The sequence below is a fragment of the Leuciscus leuciscus genome (genome assembly GCF_965113295.1).
Source record: "Leuciscus leuciscus genome assembly, chromosome: 19".
NCBI lineage: Eukaryota > Metazoa > Chordata > Actinopteri > Cypriniformes > Leuciscidae > Leuciscus > Leuciscus leuciscus.
In genome coordinates, this window is record NC_138743.1 from 36,655,983 (window position 1) to 36,675,341 (window position 19,359).

Below are 19,359 nucleotides of genomic sequence, written 5' to 3' on the forward strand. Positions count from 1 at the left end.
GAGGAGGATGTGGTGTGTTCGTGGGTTACAGAGCCACATCTTACCTCTTCTTCAGCAGAAGGATGGCCACGAGCACCAGCAGAATGAACACCAGGACCGCAGCGCTGATGCCCGCTATCTTCACCACCTGGTCCGTCTGTTTGGCCGGATCTGGGATCACTTCCGGCTCCTCTGTGGCCCCTGAATGGACAGACGGAGTAGTTTTAATTTAACATCCACATATATGAGTGTTAGGTTGGAGCAATGGCTTAGTTCAACATATCACATATGATTTAGCTTTTTAAGAGCCTTTTTCTTTCTTAGATGCAACATTAGAACTGAAAAACTGAAAAATAATTAAACATCTGCCATTAATACGCTGTTTCTACAAGATCCTGTTCCAAATATCACGAAAGTCTCCTGACCACAACAACGATTCGTTCCACAAACATAAACCGCCATCAGTTCGCCGTGTGATTTCTTTCTTTCTCTCGCTGCCAAAACATAACAGAATGGGTTGAAAATGACTGTCGGATACGTTTCTCCAAACATTGGCAGACAACCACAGTATCATTCCATTGTTGAACGCTAATATTATTACCTGGCACGAATACATTATGCAAAACACAAAAATGAGTCTGCTCTAAAAATAAACGTGTGAAACAGTTGAAAGCGAAGACGCTGGCTCGGAGCGCAGCCTGAAGAACAGAGCGTGAACGATGCCATGTCGAGCTAAACACAATGTAAGGCCTGTGGGAGTTTGATGCTGAACACTGTATTCACATCACTGTACACTACAGCTCACATCTCTATACTCACGTGCAGAGAAGGAAATATTGTCTCATTCTGGTGTATTAAATGTGCACTTGTAGAGTACTTCAAATATTAAAAGTATACTGTATATATATATTTTGAAAAAAAAAACTATATGAATGAAATAAAAGGCCACTTAAGTGCATTTATAGAGAGAGACCTTTTAAAAAGTGCACTCTTGTAATAATGTCAAATTAAAGTTTTACTTCAAAGCACATTTTAAATCATCATGTTTCAATAATATTTTGCATTGCTTTATAGAAGTTGACTAACATACTAAAGCACATGTAAAGTACTTGATTATGGTTTTTGATATATTTTTAATGCTGTAAACTTGATTTAAATACATAAAAGTTTTAAAACATAAAGTTTAAAAAAAATGAACAGTGGGTCTCCTTCACTAATGATTGCGTGGATTATTTTGTATTTGTACGCACAGAAGAATTCACAACACGTTCTTATGCACATGAATTTGGAGTATTGTAAATGAGTCATTTGCATAAACACGCCCACACATCTCCATATAAGGGCTTTCCTCACAGCCGCTGCAGACGCGCTCTCGCCCGAACCTTGAACAATGACAACTGTGTCATTCTCACCAGTACACACACAACACACACCTTTTCTACAGAGCTCTCAGTAGCCAGCATTACACACACACACACACACACACACACACACACACACACACACACACACACACACACATATCTGCGTTATCCAGAGAAACCTCGCAGCTGAAGCTATAACACAGCTTTTTTACTCTTTAACCGTAGCCTATGATGGAATCTATTTAAGATCAAATTAAATTGTATCATTTAATAATTGTATTACATCATTTTATATATAGATTATACTGTATGATACAATTAATGAAACTATAAATAATAATCGTGAATAATAATATGAAAATATAATAATAGTCGTGTTATATGAAATATAAAACATGATTATAAGGCCGTAGAGCTTTTTTTCATACGTGTGGTTTCAGTTGTTCCTATATTTTTTTCGTAAATGTAGAATACATTTTATTACTATATTTTTGGTGAATGGTGATTTGTTCTTAAAAACTTTCATACGCACATTTCACGCACAAATGTGTGTGTACGCATGCTCAGTGAATGAGACTCAATGTTTTGGTTATAGTCTTGTTTTCATTTTCTTATTAACTGCGTCCTGGATATATTGGATATATCATAAAATATGAAATTTTTTTTTGCCATTTGTTTCTTATACTCCAATGTAATGACATTACACCAAAAAAAACCTGAATTGTGACAAGAACAAAAGTAATTGGTTAATAGGAATAATGTGTAATGGTTCGAGGAAACCGTAGTCTGGATAAGTCCACACGAGTCTGAGCTGATACGGTGTGATTTGGCCAGATCTTCCTCTATTGTGTCAGTGTGCTGCAGTGGAGCTTCGGGTCTATAACCCTGTCAGAAATACATCACCGCTGACTGAAATACCTCTCACACACCGATAAAACAGCACAACTATCATTACGGCATCTACGGCTATTGATCCAAACTCCAGCTCGGTGCGTATGACATTTACGGCCGTCTTGATGCTGACTCCACTCGTGAGTTTGCCTGTAAATGCCGCATTGTGCGAGATGTCTGGGCAAGAGAAGTAAAAGCATCTTCGCTGTGTCCTGAAGCTCTACTCTAAGCTTTTAAGAGTGATAAGGCAATGACCCGGTGACATGGGCCTCTTAAATAAAGCCATCAGCTGTACTCTCCTGCCTCTGGATCTGTGGGGCAGATTATTTCACCCAACAATAACTCTCACACAAAACCAAAGGCGCTGTGACACGGCTCTCTGTCCTCTACAGCGAGCAGCCTGGGGCCAGACGCTGCTCTAATGCACCCGGCCTTCATCATCAAACCACACTCTTCCTCCAGGCTTTACGAACCGATCACACACACGAGTGCTGCGTTAGCTTCACTCGACCTGTCTCTGTCAATAACACATAACCAGGGCAGGATCTGCAGAACGGATGTTAAAGTCCCCCTGTAGTCAATCATTTTATCCTTTAAAACTCATCTTTGATCACCAAAATGACATATTTAAACGTTTTTTCCTTGAAAAATAATTCTTCATGCCTTAAAATATCTTGACTGTAACTCGACACCCTTGCCTCATTTAGTATGCGCGGTTCTATGAATATGCAAATGAGCCCCGCCTCCACTCACTCACTCAGCTCAGAGATCCACTGGTTGACGATCACACGTTGATCTGATTGGTTACAAGGTAGTTTGTGACGTCAGAAACACCAGCGATTTCAAAGCGTGTGTTTGAGACTGTCTTTGGTTCACTGCAGTTTTAAGGAGGAAATACTCAGCAATGGTGTCGACTTATGAACTTACACATGGTTTGTCTTAAAGCACATTAAAAACTCCACATACACATATAAACTACAGTAAAAGCTGGATTTTTACCACAGGGGGACTTTAAGCAGAGCTGAGAGAACTACTATCGGGAGCTGAAAGATCTGTTTATCTGCTGGTCCAATCCTATATATTCATATTTTTTCCATTAAACATATTTTAATAAGCAATTTACAAATTTTTTTTTTTTTTTAAATAATAACACTTTCACTGTGACACTGTTAAAAATATAAATCTGTTTGTTTGTCAACTTCTGGCTCAGCCAATGGAGTGAGGGACGACCTGCTTGTCCATCGTGCTTTGGGAGTATTTAGAATACCTATTTGAAAATAATCATTTTGGTTTGGAATTTTATTTGCCGATGCTAGCGGTATAAAATAAATAAATATAAATATAATAAATAATATTTTAGTTCAATAGACAACAAAGGGTCTGCGCTGGACGCAAGGATGTTGCAATGCGTAAAAATAGACTGCATTATGATCAACAAAGCTGTCAATCATCCAGTGAGGAACGCCTTCAGATGACAGACGGACACGGCTATTCTTGACGCGCTGCACTTTATTTTCTGTCCATCTGAAAAAAATATTTTGTTTATAAATGTGCACTGTAAAAAAATAAAGTTGAGTTCACTAAAAAAGTTGAGAGTGATTGCCTTATTTTTTCAAGTTGGTTCAACTTTTTTAGTTGCCTTGACAAGAATTTTTAAGTTAAAAAAACAATAGAAGAACAAAAGTATTAAAGTTGACTTTAACTGTAGTGGATTAGTTGAGTTAGCTTAAAAAGATGAACGCGATATGTTGCCTTATTTTTTAGCTCAACTATTCCTTTACAGTGTGTGATCTGATACATGAAATTTGTTACTGTATTTCCAAACCTAATGTATGCGCAGTTGTAGCAACACTAATACTATGTGTAAAATGATCCCACTATTTTAAAATCGCTCATACAATGTCAATATTTAATAGATTTCCATCATTGTTTTCATGTACTGTTGCTGTGGGTTAGTCTCTAGTTTACAGCCGTCTGCACTGTAAAAATGGTACATTTTAATTATTACCTTAAAGAGCTATTTCTATCAGCGTATTTAGGCGGATTCTGTGATGTTAAATAATATTGATTAATGACTTGAACAAACCCAGCTAATTTAGATGTTACCATTTATTTTCAGCTTGTCTCAAGTCTGTCTCCAGTGGGAAAATGTAATCTATAACTCCAGAAACAAGAAACGGTCCACGTCCATCTCTCAGAGCCTGTGACCTCGCCAGCAAGGTGGTCTCGCAGTCAGTTTGGACACTAGGGTTGAAAGGTGATTAATGGGCGGCGTGGTGAGGTTTTAGATGCACGCCTGTATTGGTTCAGACATCAAATTTTGCCCCCTGCCAGGACACTTGTGTTTCTGTCAGCTCTTATGAGTCTGATCGGAGAGAAAAACACTGGGAGCAATTCAATGGAAATTGGATTACGTCCATTTTGGAGATAAAATTCCATGCTTAAAAACAAAAATGTATTTTTGTTGCTAAACAACACATGACGTGGGCTATATCTAATCCGTTCTGGGAGCGCTCGGAGCCTCGGGCAGACTTTTATCATTCGATTTCCTGCTGAAAAACAATTAATGAAGAGCCAGAGGAGGAAATAATGCGCAATAACTCAGCCGAGACACGGCCGAAGGTGCTTTCCGTACTGTCATTACCGCACCACACAATTTATACACACATGTGTATCACTTCACGCACAGAAAAACATATTGGATATTAAGCTGGAGAAAATATGTACGTTAAAACTAAATGTTCAATAGGCATTTATGATTAAACTCTAATCATAAACGACTATTTTGATATATACAAAATCACAACTCCACAATTTTTTTTAATAATAATAATAAATAAAACAAAATATATATATATATATACATATGAAATATATTAGTCCTGAGATATGTATGACATGCATACATAAACATCACTTTAGTTCAGACTGAATGTGTTAGGCTCCTGATACTGTCCCAGACTGCATGGGGACATTGATACAATTTGCATGCGTTTGATTTTGATTTGTATTGTTACTGACTGTATTTAGATACATTAAAAAGTTATTAAAGTGTTTGAATAACATTCTTTAAAAAATGCATCTTGCTTTAGTAATGTTTATTAGGAATTTCCTGAATAAATCCAGCTTTTGATGTAGTTTATATGTGTATGTGGAGTTTTTAATATGCTTTAAGACAAAGCATGTGTAAGTTCATAAGTCGACACCATTGCTGAGTATTTCCTCCTTAAAACTGCAGTGAACCAAAGACAGTCTCAAACACACGCTTTGAAATCGCTGGTGTTTCTGACGTCACAAACTACCTTGTAACCAATCAGATCAACGTGTGATCGTCAACCAGTGTTCAGCAGAAGAAAGAAATTCATACAGTGTAGCTGAAATATTAATGTTGCTTCAACATTACCTTGGTAACTCAGTCGGCAACATTGTTTTACGCTGCCGTTACATTTAAGTGATTTAGAATCAACATCACATTGTAACATTGATCATCAATATTACCATTGATTATTTTTGTTAATTTCAATATTGATTCAGCATCAGTGATGTAGAATCAGTCACAGTGTAACGTCGATTCAGTCGCATTACCATTCATTTCTTGGTGAAATCTCACCATTGTTTCAATGCGAGTGCAAACCTGATATTGAACTAACATCAATTCATAACGTTGAATCAATAAGTGATACTGAACCATCATCACTTTGTAACATTAATTCAATGCAATTAGCGTTGACGCATCAACACTGACTCAACATCGCTTCAATGATTGCTTGATATCTGGGTGTGGGTATGGATTATTCATTCTTTATGAATCTTATTAGGTGTATAATGAATGGCAGAGAATCTTCAGAGATACCACAGTGTTTCGAGAAGGACTTCTACACTATCAATTTAAAAATATAATAATTATAAATATTCTACTACAGCATCAGCACATGACTACAAATAGATATTTTATTTTTATTTATTTTTAATTTTTTTTGTGCAGACCACGGATTGCAGTCACACACTCACTGACCAACTTCCAGTGGTGTAAAAAGTACTGAGAAAGCTTTTAAAATAGACGTTTGAGATTTTCTCATTTTTAACACATGGATCTCATCCATCTACAGTGATGGTTATTATAAAAACACATGACTTTAGTCTGTGTCTGAAAGCACCAGTTCACCCACACATGGACACTGTCATCCTGTACTGTCCCTCAGAAGGAAAGTCAAATTGAAGTTTGATTGAGTTTGTTTGATTGGCTTGTTAGTCAAATTAGGATAAATAAAAATGCTATTTAGATTTTTTAATCATTGAGGAATAATTTAAGCCACATGAAGTTTAAACACGGAGTAAAAAGTCATCTTTTTTTGTCATCAAGTCATCAAGTATTCAGTTTTATCTGAACTCAAGTACAGATTCCCTAGAACAATACTGAAGTATACTGTATGTTTACTGCTGAATCTTTAACTTGTTCTCTGGTGTTTACAGTAACAGCAGTGCTCAGTGTGTGTATACTGGAAGTCACTGTTGTGTTCATCATTACATCTATACGGCTGCAATGACAAACTTGACTCGAGCTGAACCATGAGGAACTTCATCCAGAAGTGTTCTTGTATTACCTTTCAGAAGTATCCACACATCTGTCATTTTAATATGCACAAATAAATGCCATCCATTTCCACTTGTACTCTTCTCACTTAGGCACAAATCAGGCATTTATTGGCACTTTACTTAAAAAAAAAATCACATTCTGTATGCATTTGCTCCTTATATTGCAAGCTCACATAGTATAATTCAGTATATTTTAGCGCGTATATTTAAGGGAGATGTTCATAAATATGATGCTTATGTAAATGATACATGCATTTGATGCTGAACAGAACTGGTTATTGTGAGCAGGATGGTAAAAGACGATCAAATATCTATCTACAGTCTGTCTATATAATCAAACAGTGTCCCAGTATAAACGCTGCTGAAAGCTCAGAGACTTCAGACTTTAACACGCTCTTACATCATAACATCAGAGACAGAGAGAGGTGAGATTCAGATGCATGCTCTCAAATGAAAGGGCTTACCTTTAAATGCCAGTTTCAAACACTGCGTTTTACTTTCCTGAAAAACAACAACAATTTACAGTTAATTCTCAAAACTCGATAAATAGCAGAATAACATAAAGATGTCAAAACAGATATCGGCAATGCATATCGAGTAGAACGACTGGTACTTTAATCTCTTCAAATACCCGTATGATGCACTTAATTAAGCGGAAAAAACGAAGTGTGGGATGTTGAAGTCACCAGACGTGGCTTTAATTACACAGTGGAGGGGGAGGGGCGATCAGACGAATGATGATGAATGACAAAATATCCTTACAAGATTCATTCACTACGCTCAGGGTTTGAAATGAACACCCGCCAACACGCCAAATGCAGGTAAAACTCAACAGTGGCGGGTAACGCTGTCAAACCACGAGCCAATTTGGCGTGTTACTTGCAGAATCTGCTCATATCTGGGGCCGGTTTCACAAAGATAGACTTTGACTATGGCTTAGATATAGTAGATAGTCAGACTTCAGATAGACATCTAAATCAGACCTTAAGACTCTGACTATCTTAAGTAGGACTACACTGCAATGCATTCTGGGTAAATAAGACACTTTTCAAAACAAAAAACATGGCAGATCGAGTAAGCGCATTCAGCCGCTCAGTGCAGTTTACCCCAGCGGATAATATGTGTGTGTTGGAGGAGTATAACAGTAACAAGGACATTTTACTTGGGAAACTTAGCGGAGAATGTAGTAACAAGAAGACATTTTTAATTTATGAGCCATTTTCCCTTTTCTTTTGGCTGTTTGTAATGTAACTGATTGTTACTGCTGGTTGCCAAGGTAACATAGAGTCTTAGACCTAAGTTAGACTGGGGGTAAGGGGTCTGGGGGTAAGTTAGCCTGGGGATAAGGGGTCTGGGGGTAAGTTAGACTGGGGGTAAGGGGTCTGGGGGTAAGTTAGACTGGGGGTAAGGGGTCTGGGGGTAAGTTAGACTGGGGGTAAGGGGTCTGGGGGTAAGTTAGTCTGGGGGTAAGGGGTCTGGGGGTAAGTTACCCTGGGGGTACGGGGTCTGGGGGTAGGTTATCCTGGGGGTAAGGGGCCTGGGGGTAAGTTGGACTGGGGGTAAGTTGGACTGGGGGTAAGGGGTCTGGGGGTAAGTTAGCCTGGGGGTAAGGGGTCTAATATTTTTGGTCTAAATTAAGTCAGTCTTTATTGTTGTGAAACAGTCTAACTGTTAGTCTATCCCCTTATCCCAGCGGATAATATGTGTTTGTTGGAGGAGTATAACAGTTACAAGGACATTTTACATTAATTTAGCGGAGAATGTAGTAACAAGAAGAAATGTTTAAATTATGAAACATTTTCCCTTTTCTTTTGGCTGTTTGTAATGTAACTGATTGTTACTGCTGGTTGCCAAGGTAACATAGAGTCTTAGACCTAAGTTAGACTGGGGTAAGGGGTCTGGGGGTAAGTTAGCCTGGGGTTAAGGGGTCTGGGGGTAAGTTAGACTGGGGGTAAGGGGTCTGGGGGTAAGTTAGACTGGGGGTAAGGGGTCTGGGGGTAAGTTAGACTGGGGGTAAGGGGTCTGGGGGTAAGTTAGTCTGGGGGTAAGGGGTCTGGGGGTAAGTTACCCTGGGGGTACGGGGTCTGGGGGTAGGTTATACTGGGGGTAAGGGGTCTGGGGGTAAGTTGGACTGGGGGTAAGGGGTCTGGGGGTAAGTTGGACTGGGGGTAAGGGGTCTGGGGGTAAGTTAGCCTGGGGGTAAGGGGTCTAATATTTTTGGTCTAAATTAAGTCAGTCTTTATTGTTGTGAAACAGTCTAACTGTTAGTCTATCCCCTTATCCCAGCGGATAATATGTGTTTGTTGGAGGAGTATAACAGTTACAAGGACATTTTACATTAATTTAGCGGAGAATGTAGTAACAAGAAGAAATGTTTAAATTATGAAACATTTTCCCTTTTCTTTTGGCTGTTTGTAATGTAACTGATTGTTACTGCTGGTTGCCAAGGTAACAGAGTCTTAGACCTAAGTTAGCCTGGGGGTAAGGGGTCTGGGGGTAAGTTAGCCTGGGTAAGGGGTCTGGGAGTAAGTTAGCCTGGGTAAGGGGTCTGGGGGTAAGTTAGCCTGAGGGTAAGGGGTCTGGGGGTAAGTTAGCCTGGGGGTAAGGGGTCTGGGGGTGAGTTAGCCTGGGGGTAAGGGGTCTGGGGGTAAGTTAGCCTGGGGGTAAGGGGTCTGGGGGTAAGTTAGCCTGAGGGTAAGGGGTCTGGGGGTAAGTTAGCCTGGGGGTAAGGGGTCTGGGGGTAAGTTAGCCTGAGGGTAAGGGGTCTGGGGGTAAGTTAGCCTGAGGGTAAGGGGTCTGGGGGTAAGTTACTCTGGGGGTAAGGGGTCTGGGGGTAAGGAGTCTGGGGGTAAGTTAGCCTGGGGGTAAGGGGTCTGGGGGTAAGTTAGCCTGGGGGTAAGGGGTCTGGGGGTAAGTTAGCCTGGGGGTAAGGGGTCTAATGTTTTTGGTCTAAATTAAGTCAGTCTTTATTTTTGTGAAACAGTCTAACTTGCATTAGCCTAGTCTATGAGCACATTTTAGACTTGTCTAACACTATAGACCGGTCTAAAATAGCTTTGTGAAACCGGCCCCTGGCTTACTTGAACACACATGCCACTACGCTACATATAACGGCACGCTTGTTCATTTGCATTAAAGCAATAGTGAAGATTAAAAAGCGTTCGCTTGAAAGAAAAGACATTGTTATTTTCCAACATCCTACTTTTTTTTTATGTTCTTTGTACTGTATTGATCTGTCCACCTGAAACACATTTTTGGTGTAAAGGATGAGGATGAAAGAGGAAGGGAGGAGAAGGCTTGATGACAGGATTTTGTTTGAATAAGAAATGAATGTATGAAATCCACATTTTAGAATAAATATGTGCTGTGACGTAGTTAATCTGGTTCTTTCTTTGGCTAGTAGAAGTTCTGAATGGCCGGTATCTTAAAAATCTAGAAGCCAAATTGGCTGGTGAATGAAAAAGTTCATTTCAAACCCAGTCTACACTCATAAGCACAAAGCGTATAGTGCGTCATTTGGGACACAACTTCTGAGCCGCTATGATCTGGACTGCCCAATATTTCTATTAGAATTTGACTTGTCATGGGTGTGATACTGACTTTGTCATTTATTTAACAGTCGCATGCAACGCAAGAGAAAGTTATGATACACCAATAAAAGTGCCTGAAGCAAGACGAATGTGATTTTGCTGAAGGGATGAGCAGTAGCGATTGAGTTGTACTGTCCGTCACTGCATGTGTTGATGTGAGTGGTGTCGTCCGCTGACCTTCTCCACGCTGCTGACCGCCTGGAAGTAGATGTTGTAGTTTTTGCGGGGTGCGAGGGGGGCGTTCCAGTAGCCGTGGTACGTCTTGTTGTCTCCCACGGTGAACGGCAGCGGTTCTGGGAGATTCCTGGGCGGCAGCTCCGCAGCGAAGTAGTACGGCAGGCCCGTGCTGGCGGCGTTCTGATAGGACACGGGCTCGCGGTAACACTCCCCGCCGCCGGCGTCCCGTCGGGCTCGGTGAGGGTTGATCTCCTTCACCACGATCTGATACGAGCTGTGGATGACCGACACAACATCACACACAATCAGCATATTCACACTGAGAACTCAACACCCCTCAGCTTTCACCTCTCATTTGGATATTGATGACACAACCAAAAGCGCAGACAAAATATAATTGATTTTGTTTTGAGATGATATTTTGGGATATTCATACTCTTTGTTTAATTCATTCTGCTGTTTCCGTGTTTTGTCCTCACTGCTGACTGGAGAAATCTCCTCAATCATTCAGGTTTCTACGGGAGTTTCTACACAGACGTCCCACTCACCAAAGTTACCATGTTTAACCTTATAAAACATACTCTACCATATTGCATATGCAAATTATTAAGGCCTCTAAATGATGAACGTGATCAAGACTTTGCATCTCCTGCAGTTCTTCTGTCTCTGACTGATAGTTTAGACTGTTTTATCCAGTAAAAGTCTTTCAGTGTAACTGTACAAACGTCCTCCTTCAGCTCGAGCTTCACGTGTCTTTCTGTGTCAAATCTGCCCTGATTTATCAAGGAAACGCAAGAATAACTTTGATATTGTTCTTATATTTCACCTGGACTGAAGCGACTGAGGTTTACTCGATCATCCAGACATAATTTATTAGAAAAGTAATAAATATGATCATCAGGCTTTTGAGGAAGGTTTATTTGTTCATCTGTCAATCATCACTGTATTGCACTGCATAATATGACTTAAAACTACAGAGCTTTGATCATAAAACTAAGCATTTATATATCATCTTATTAAGATATTATTGGCACATATTGATACTTATATGCATTTTATGTAAGTATCTGGTAAACTGTTATAACGATACTGATCAGATGAAACTGATTTACATCAGAATTTCATCTTACTTTAATAAACTGTTCCATTTTATTTATTTTTATTTTTTTGTCTGACTATTAAGTTTTTACAGGGTTAAATAATTGTACATGTTGTATGTTCATATGAAAGACTGGGAAAACTGTGCTCTAATGGCTTCTTGTGCTTCACATCCATATTTCCCTTCACTTTCCCAATGGTATTTTTCTGCATTTTCCGTACTTAATTGAATTGAAACAAATAATTTAATCAATAAATAAGTCTCTCCTCCTCTTCCATCTGAGGCTGTCTGTGGGAATGAGTCTGTCACATTGAAAAACTGAATTACTGAAAGAGGAAGAGTCTTTGTGCAAGTGTTGAGAGGAATACGAAACAGCTGAAGGAGAGATAGAGCTGAGAAACACGGGGAGTGAATATGGGAGCAGCAGCAGAGGCTGATGAACACACACACACACACACACACACACACACACACACACACACACACACACACACACACACACACACACACACACACACACACACACACACACACACACACACACACACACACTCTCACACACACCTGATAGGAGCTCCTTTAGCCTGGGCAGGTTTCAGCAGGACGGTGATGGTGGTGGCCGTCTCGTTCAGGGACGCCTCGGACCCATCATACTCCTCTAGAGTCGGCGCTGCAGAGACAGAGAGAGGGGATGTGTCAACATTTTCCCATTAATACAATCCTGTGTTGGCGAAGCTTCCCAGAAACTCAATACTCTGTGAAGATACAAGCTGTTCAAACTCCAGAGTAGTTCAACTACAGCCACGCTGCTGAAAGACAAGCCACTGTTTGCAGGAAAACAATGAGCATCTCAAACGGCTTGATGGTATTAAACTTAATACTGTACATAACACATGCATTTATACCAACTATATAATAGATGAACTAACTGAAATACAGTACTCATAAGAAATACGCTTATGCTACTCTAAGCTATGTGTGAAACGTTGTATTTTGAGCACTTCTTGCGTTGTTTGCCTTTTCATGACGACTCGCTTGCTGTATTCCTCATTTGTGAGTCACTTTGGATAAAGGCGTCTGCTAAATGACTAAATGTAAATGCAGTAACAGTAGTATTTATTACAACTAAATATATGTTTAGCTCAGGTCCATGCAATAATATTAACAGATACAACTTTATATTTTAATAATGTGTAGTAAATGTTGAAATGATGCTTTACAAGTATTTTTCATTGTTAGTACATGTTAACTAATGTAGTTAACTAATAGATCCGTTATTTTAGTATTATTTATATCCTATTACAGTATTTATTAATGTTTTATATCTTTTATTTTTATGTTTTCAGTTTTCGTTTTCGTTTTCTAGAAATTTTGTTATGTGCTTTTGTCCTTTTCATGTCTGATTAGCTTCAGTAATTCATTTTAGTTTTTGTCTTATAAATATTTAAATGTTATTTATTTATTTTAAAAAATATATTTTTATTTCAATTAACAATAACAGTTCCAATAACAAGTTACAGACGTAATCAGAGACGTATTTGATAGTTTTAGTTGACAATACAAACACTGTTGCTATAATGTATATTTGCTCAAAAAATCTGAAAAAACACCAGACAACCACAACATACACACATTCACTCACAAAAACACACACACACACACACACACACACACACACGCACACACACACACACACACACGCACAGACAGACCCGGCTGCCGAAGGAAGAGCGACTGTGCCCTCACTGCACACACACAGACACACACAGAGACACACACACACACACACACACACACACACACACAGACAGATCTGGCTGTCGAAGGAAGAGCGACTGTGCCCTCACTGCACACACACAGACACACACAGAGACACACACACACACACACACACACACACACACACACACACACACACACACACACACACACACACACACACACACACACACACACACACACACACACACACACACACACACACACACACACACACAGACAGATCTGGCTGTCGAAGGAAGAGCGACTGTGCCCTCACTGCACACACACACACACACACACACACACACACACCTGGCTGCCGAAGGAAGAGCAACTGTGTCCTCACTGCACACTCACACACACACACACACACACACACACACACACACACACACACACACACACACACACACACACACACACACACACACACACATCCCACAATTTCACTCTGCATGAATAAGTCTATTTGTCTTTCTCTTCCTTTTCTTCCCTCATCCCTGCATGTTTTGTTAGCTCCACCTACACTTCTCTCACTCGCAACAAATCTAAAGTGATGTTTTTCTGAAATGCTAGGAAATCATATTTGCCCTGATCATGCCTGTATGACATCTGCGAGCGGTGAAGTGGCAGAGAGCCTGAGGGGACGTGATGAGGTTACGCTCCTCGTCGCTCATTAGCACAACACAGGAAGAAGCTTTTACATTCAATTCAGCTGATTACAGCCTGCAATCCAACATCCTCACACAAGCAGATGCAAACTAAAGCAAACAAACAATAAAGGGCTCATTCCTCTTTACAGAACACATTATTTATTTTTATTTCAATTAGTAAACCACAAATGAGCTGACTTTGGTCAATGCGGAAAAAAGTTATTAAAATACTGATTACACTGCAAAAATTGTAAAAAAAAAAAAATTCACACATATATTACACTATGTTCCAAAGTTCTGGGTCAGAATTATTTTTATTTTTTTTAAATAAAGAAATACTTTTATTCAGCAAGGATGCATTAAATTGGTCAAAAGTGACAGTAAAACATTTATAATGTTACAAAAGATCTTTTTAACTGTCAATTCATCAAAGAATCCTGAAAAATAAAATGTATCACAAGATTTCCACAAAAATATGAAGCAGCACAACTGTTTTCATCATTGATAATAATCATGAATATTTCTTGATCATCAAATCATCATATTAGAATGATTTCTGAAGGATCATGTGATGTAATGATGCTGAACATTCAGCTTTGATCACAGGAATAAATTACATTTTACTGTATATTCACATAGAAAACAGATATTTTACATTGTAATAATATTTCACAATATGACTGTTTTTGTTTGTATTTTTAATCAAATAAATGCAGCCATGGTGAGCAGAAGAGACTTCTTTTAAAAACATAAAAAAACAGCTGTTTTAAATTATAATAATATTACATTTTTAACTGTACAGTATGTTTGATAAAAAAAAAATCTCACGACCCCAGACGTTTGAACGTTAGTGTATCTGCAAGTAAAATCACTTGATTTCAGAGAGAATAAAAGTATGCCAAAGATTCATAGTTTTCTGCCATCTCTTTCCATTCCAACAGATTCTCTCAATCGTAATAGAATTAATTCTCCTGGTGACTATAGATATGCAAGAATCTGACTTCACAGCCTGAACAAATGGTCCAATCAGAAGATGGGATGGAATTTGCCATACACAACGACATACCTGATATGTTGGTGGTGACGTTGAGTGTGGTGGGGGGTCCGTACCCCTTGCTGGTGCTGGCCCGGATCAGGAACTGGTATGTGGTTCCCGGGTGCAGCTGTGTGAAGTTGTGTCGCGAGGTGTTCCAGGGTAACGGCACGAGCACCGGCGGCCTCAGCAGCGGCACCGACGGGTCGAACGAATGAACACTGCTGTAGCTGATCTGCAGACACCCCGACACATAACTCAACACATGATTTACTTTTAGTTCTTTATAATAAAATACTAAGAAATTAACTTGTATGTAAACATGGTTCAAGAGAGCACGAGTTTGAACACAGATCTGACATGTAAAAGAGCTTTACCTCATACTGGGTTATGATGCCGTTGGGCTCCAGAGGCTCTTTCCACTGCAGTGAGATCTTATCCTCAGACGGAGTCGCTCGCACAAACTCCTTGGGAACTGGACCGGGAACTAGAGCACAGACAGAGGAGAAACTGAATGCTAGCAGAACTGGCTTTAGTGAGAAAGCTATGTTGTGTCTTACAGAATGTGGAGAATTTGCCATCAGATGTTTGGCTACAAATTGCTATGTGTTTATGATGAGCAGTGCTGGTACTAATATCTGAGCAGGAAAATGACACTGATATGCAGTACCAGGGGTGTCGCTATACCCTTTTTACCAGTGTAACTTCCTCGTGCCCCAGACAAATATTACTGATTGTCTATCAACGAAGATTAGCATTTAGCGACCTCACACTGTGTCCTAACCAGACGTGACGCTGTAGAACGTGATAAAAGACGTCTTTGTTAATCAGAGTTTTTGTGCAAACCACCTGCGATGATTCAATTTTTTAAACAGTTTCTATTTCTGCAACATCACAGCGGGAACAACAACATAAAAAGTATGACAATGATAATCTCAGGTACTGATTATACTGATGTTATAAAGGTTGAAACTCTCTCCACATCCTGATAGCAATCAACAATATACATACATCTTCTGTGGAAGTCTAAAGACCAAAACATGTTTGTCCAATCATTGCATTTAGTCTGAATTATTGGCTGTGATAATTGATTTGGTTGCGAGTGCAGTGCGTTTGCAGAGAGACTCCGCCCACACGCTCTTCTGATTGGCTGTGGTTTTTGATTGATTTGGTTGCGAGTGCAGTGCGTTTGCAGAGAGACTCCGCCCACACGCTCTCCTGATTGGCTGTGGTTTTTGATTGATTTGGTTGCGAGTGTAGTGAGTTTGCAGAGAGACTCCGCCCACACGCTCTTCTGATTGGCTGTGATTTTTGATTGATTTGGTTGCGAGTGTAGAGAGTTTGCAGAGAGACTCCGCCCACACGCTCTTCTGATTGGCTGTGATTTTTGATTGATTTGGTTGTGAGTGCAGTGTGTTTGCAGAGAGACTCCGCCCACACGCTCTTCTGATTGGCTATGGTTTTTGATTGATTTGGTTGCGAATGCAGTGCGTTTGCAGAGAGACTCCGCCCACACGCTCTTCTGATTGGCTATGGATTTTGATTGATTTGGTTGCGAGTGCAGTGCGTTTGCAGAGAGCCTCCGCCCACACGCTCTTCTGATTGGCTGTGGTTTTTGATTGATTTGGTTGCGAGTGCAGTGCGTTTGCAGAGAGACTCCGCCCACACGCTCTCCTGATTGGCTGTGATTTTTGATTGATTTGGTTGCGAGTGTAGTGAGTTTGCAGAGAGACTCCGCCCACACTCTCTTCTGATTGGCTTTGATTTTTGACTGATTTGGTTGCGAGTGCAGTGTGTTTGCAGAGAGACTCCGCCCACACTCTCTTCTGATTGGCTTTGATTTTTGACTGATTTGGTTGCGAGTGCAGTGTGTTTGCAGAGAGACTCCGCCCACACGCTCTTCTGATTGGCTATGGTTTTTGATTGATTTGGTTGCGAGTGCAGTGCGTTTGCAGAGAGACTCCGCCCACACTCTCTTCTGATTGGCTTTGATTTTTGACTGATTTGGTTGCGAGTGCAGTGCGTTTGCAGAGAGACTCCGCCCACATGCTCTTCTGATTGGCTTTGATTTTTGATTGATTTGGTTGCGAGTGCAGTGTGTTTGCAGAGAGACTCCGCCCACATGCTCTTCTGATTGGCTTTGATTTTTGACTGATTTGGTTGCGAGTGCAGTGTGTTTGCAGAGAGACTCCGCCCACATGCTCTTCTGATTGGCTTTGATTTTTGATTGATTTGGTTGCGAGTGCAGTGTGTTTGCAGAGAGACTCCGCCCACATGCTCTTCTGATTGGCTTTGATTTTTGATTGATTTGGTTGCGAGTGCAGTGCGTTTGCAGAGAGACTCCGCCCACACTCTCTTCTGATTGGCTTTGATTTTTGACTGATTTGGTTGCGAGTGCAGTGCGTTTGCAGAGAGACTCCGCCCACATGCTCTTCTGATTGGCTTTGATTTTTGATTGATTTGGTTGCGAGTGCAGTGTGTTTGCAGAGAGACTCCGCCCACATGCTCTTCTGATTGGCTTTGATTTTTGACTGATTTGGTTGCGAGTGCAGTGTGTTTGCAGAGAGACTCCGCCAACATGCTAGAAACACTGTATAATACTAGTGAACAGGCCTGACAAACTGGACTGATTTTAGGATCCTCATGGTCCCTAAAACCTGACTGAAATGACTTTGGATGAGAAATATAAATTGTGCCTTAATCTGAATTTCTTTTTATTTAAAGAAACAAAAAAAGTTTTGGCACAAGGCTAATTCTGTACCTGGCTGGGAGACACACTGGCTAAATCACGCTGCAGGATAAAATGTGATATAAGTGTGAACTCATATCACACTGGGCCATCAGCACAACAACACAAAAGAAAGGGGCAGAAATGATGGTGCACTGGTAAGAGCGTGTCATTTCGTCAAAACAAGAAACCGTTCGCTTCAGAAATCATTTGCATATACGCAGAAGAATACAAACGGTGTTCCTAAACCTGGGTTTGCCCAAGGAGCCGCTGACGGTGGCCTTTATTGTGCAGCAACACTGTTCACGTCAAGGCGACTGACGGAAAAAGTTCTGCAAGCGATGTGCACGTCCCAGATGTGTCAAGAAATCACAGCATCTAACCCACTTATGACTGTCAGGTGCGCTTGTGTTCAATATATCCCTGCCTTTATCCTCATTTGAATTATTTGCCTCACTCATCTTCGAAAAAAAAGAAGAAGTTATATTTATACATTCCTGACATGTTTTGATCTGTTTCTCCATGAGAAAGACGTTGCATGAAGAGGCTTTAACTGTCAGCGTAATCATGTAAACATTTTAAATGGGCCAATGCTACTCTTGATCATTTGGATGTATTGTCAGTCAGCTGACCTTTAACATCTCAGCAGATCAGTGTGAGAGACGTCTGGCCGCTGACTGGTGGACACAAACATAAGGGTGTGTTCACACTTGTGCAGTAGTTTGGTTCTCTTGGTTACTTTGGTCTGGACCAAAACCCCCAAAATTATATATTTAGTCCTGGTTCAATTAGCATTACCTTACCGAACATCCAAAACAAAGCTGTGTTCTGGGCTAAATGCACTCATTGTACAGTATGTGCAAACATATTTGTAAAAACTTGTAAAATGTGTAAAGGAGTCAAAACAGCAGCAGGAATCCCTCATCTTGTGACATCACGTCGTGTTTTTGGTTGGTTTACATGTCTTTGGTCCGTGTTGTGTTCATATTTCAGTCGAACCGCACCAGAATTCGTTTGGAAGTGGATTGCAGTTCGTTCTAATCGAATCAAACCTGTGAACTGATACACACCCTAAGAGAACAGATATTACCAATATCCTGCGAAATTAATGAATAAAATAGTTCAATATCAAATATTTAAATATTTTTGAATAAAAGTAAATAAAAAAATAAATAAATTACATATGATTATAGTAATTCAACAAATCATATTTTTATTGTAGTTTTATTTTTAATACGCGCAGAAAGGGCCAGTTAAACCAGTAAGAGCTTTGTCCCTACAGCCATACGGGCTTTAAATAAATAATCCTCTTAAAGTATAGAGACATCATCCATTGGTGTGTTGTGTTGTGCTCTTGTCTCTGTTGTGATCCCTGGTATCTATTATTGTATAATCTTGTGAAAGTCTGCATGTCCTATAGTGTTTGTTATGAATGCACCGACTGCAGAAAAGAATTTCCTCTTTGAAGGCATCTTTAATATGTCTTAA

General features: G+C 40.0%; 1 protein-coding gene across 9 annotated transcripts in view; it reads right to left on the reverse strand.

Annotated features, from left to right (window-relative positions):
- ptprk (protein tyrosine phosphatase receptor type K) overlaps window positions 1-19,359 on the reverse strand; it is a 201,479-nt gene that overhangs the window by 34,753 nt on the left and 147,367 nt on the right. For all 9 annotated transcript variants that reach the window (XM_082147819.1, XM_082147818.1, XM_082147821.1 and 6 more), the window contains 6 exons: window positions 15,521-15,630; window positions 15,177-15,378; window positions 12,261-12,366; window positions 10,598-10,871; window positions 7,295-7,331; window positions 45-180 (listed from right to left, as the gene is read on the reverse strand). In XM_082147819.1, coding sequence (XP_082003945.1) covers window positions 45-180; window positions 7,295-7,331; window positions 10,598-10,871; window positions 12,261-12,366; window positions 15,177-15,378; window positions 15,521-15,630 — 865 coding nt within the window. The remainder of the gene's footprint in view (window positions 1-44; window positions 181-7,294; window positions 7,332-10,597; window positions 10,872-12,260; window positions 12,367-15,176; window positions 15,379-15,520; window positions 15,631-19,359) is intronic.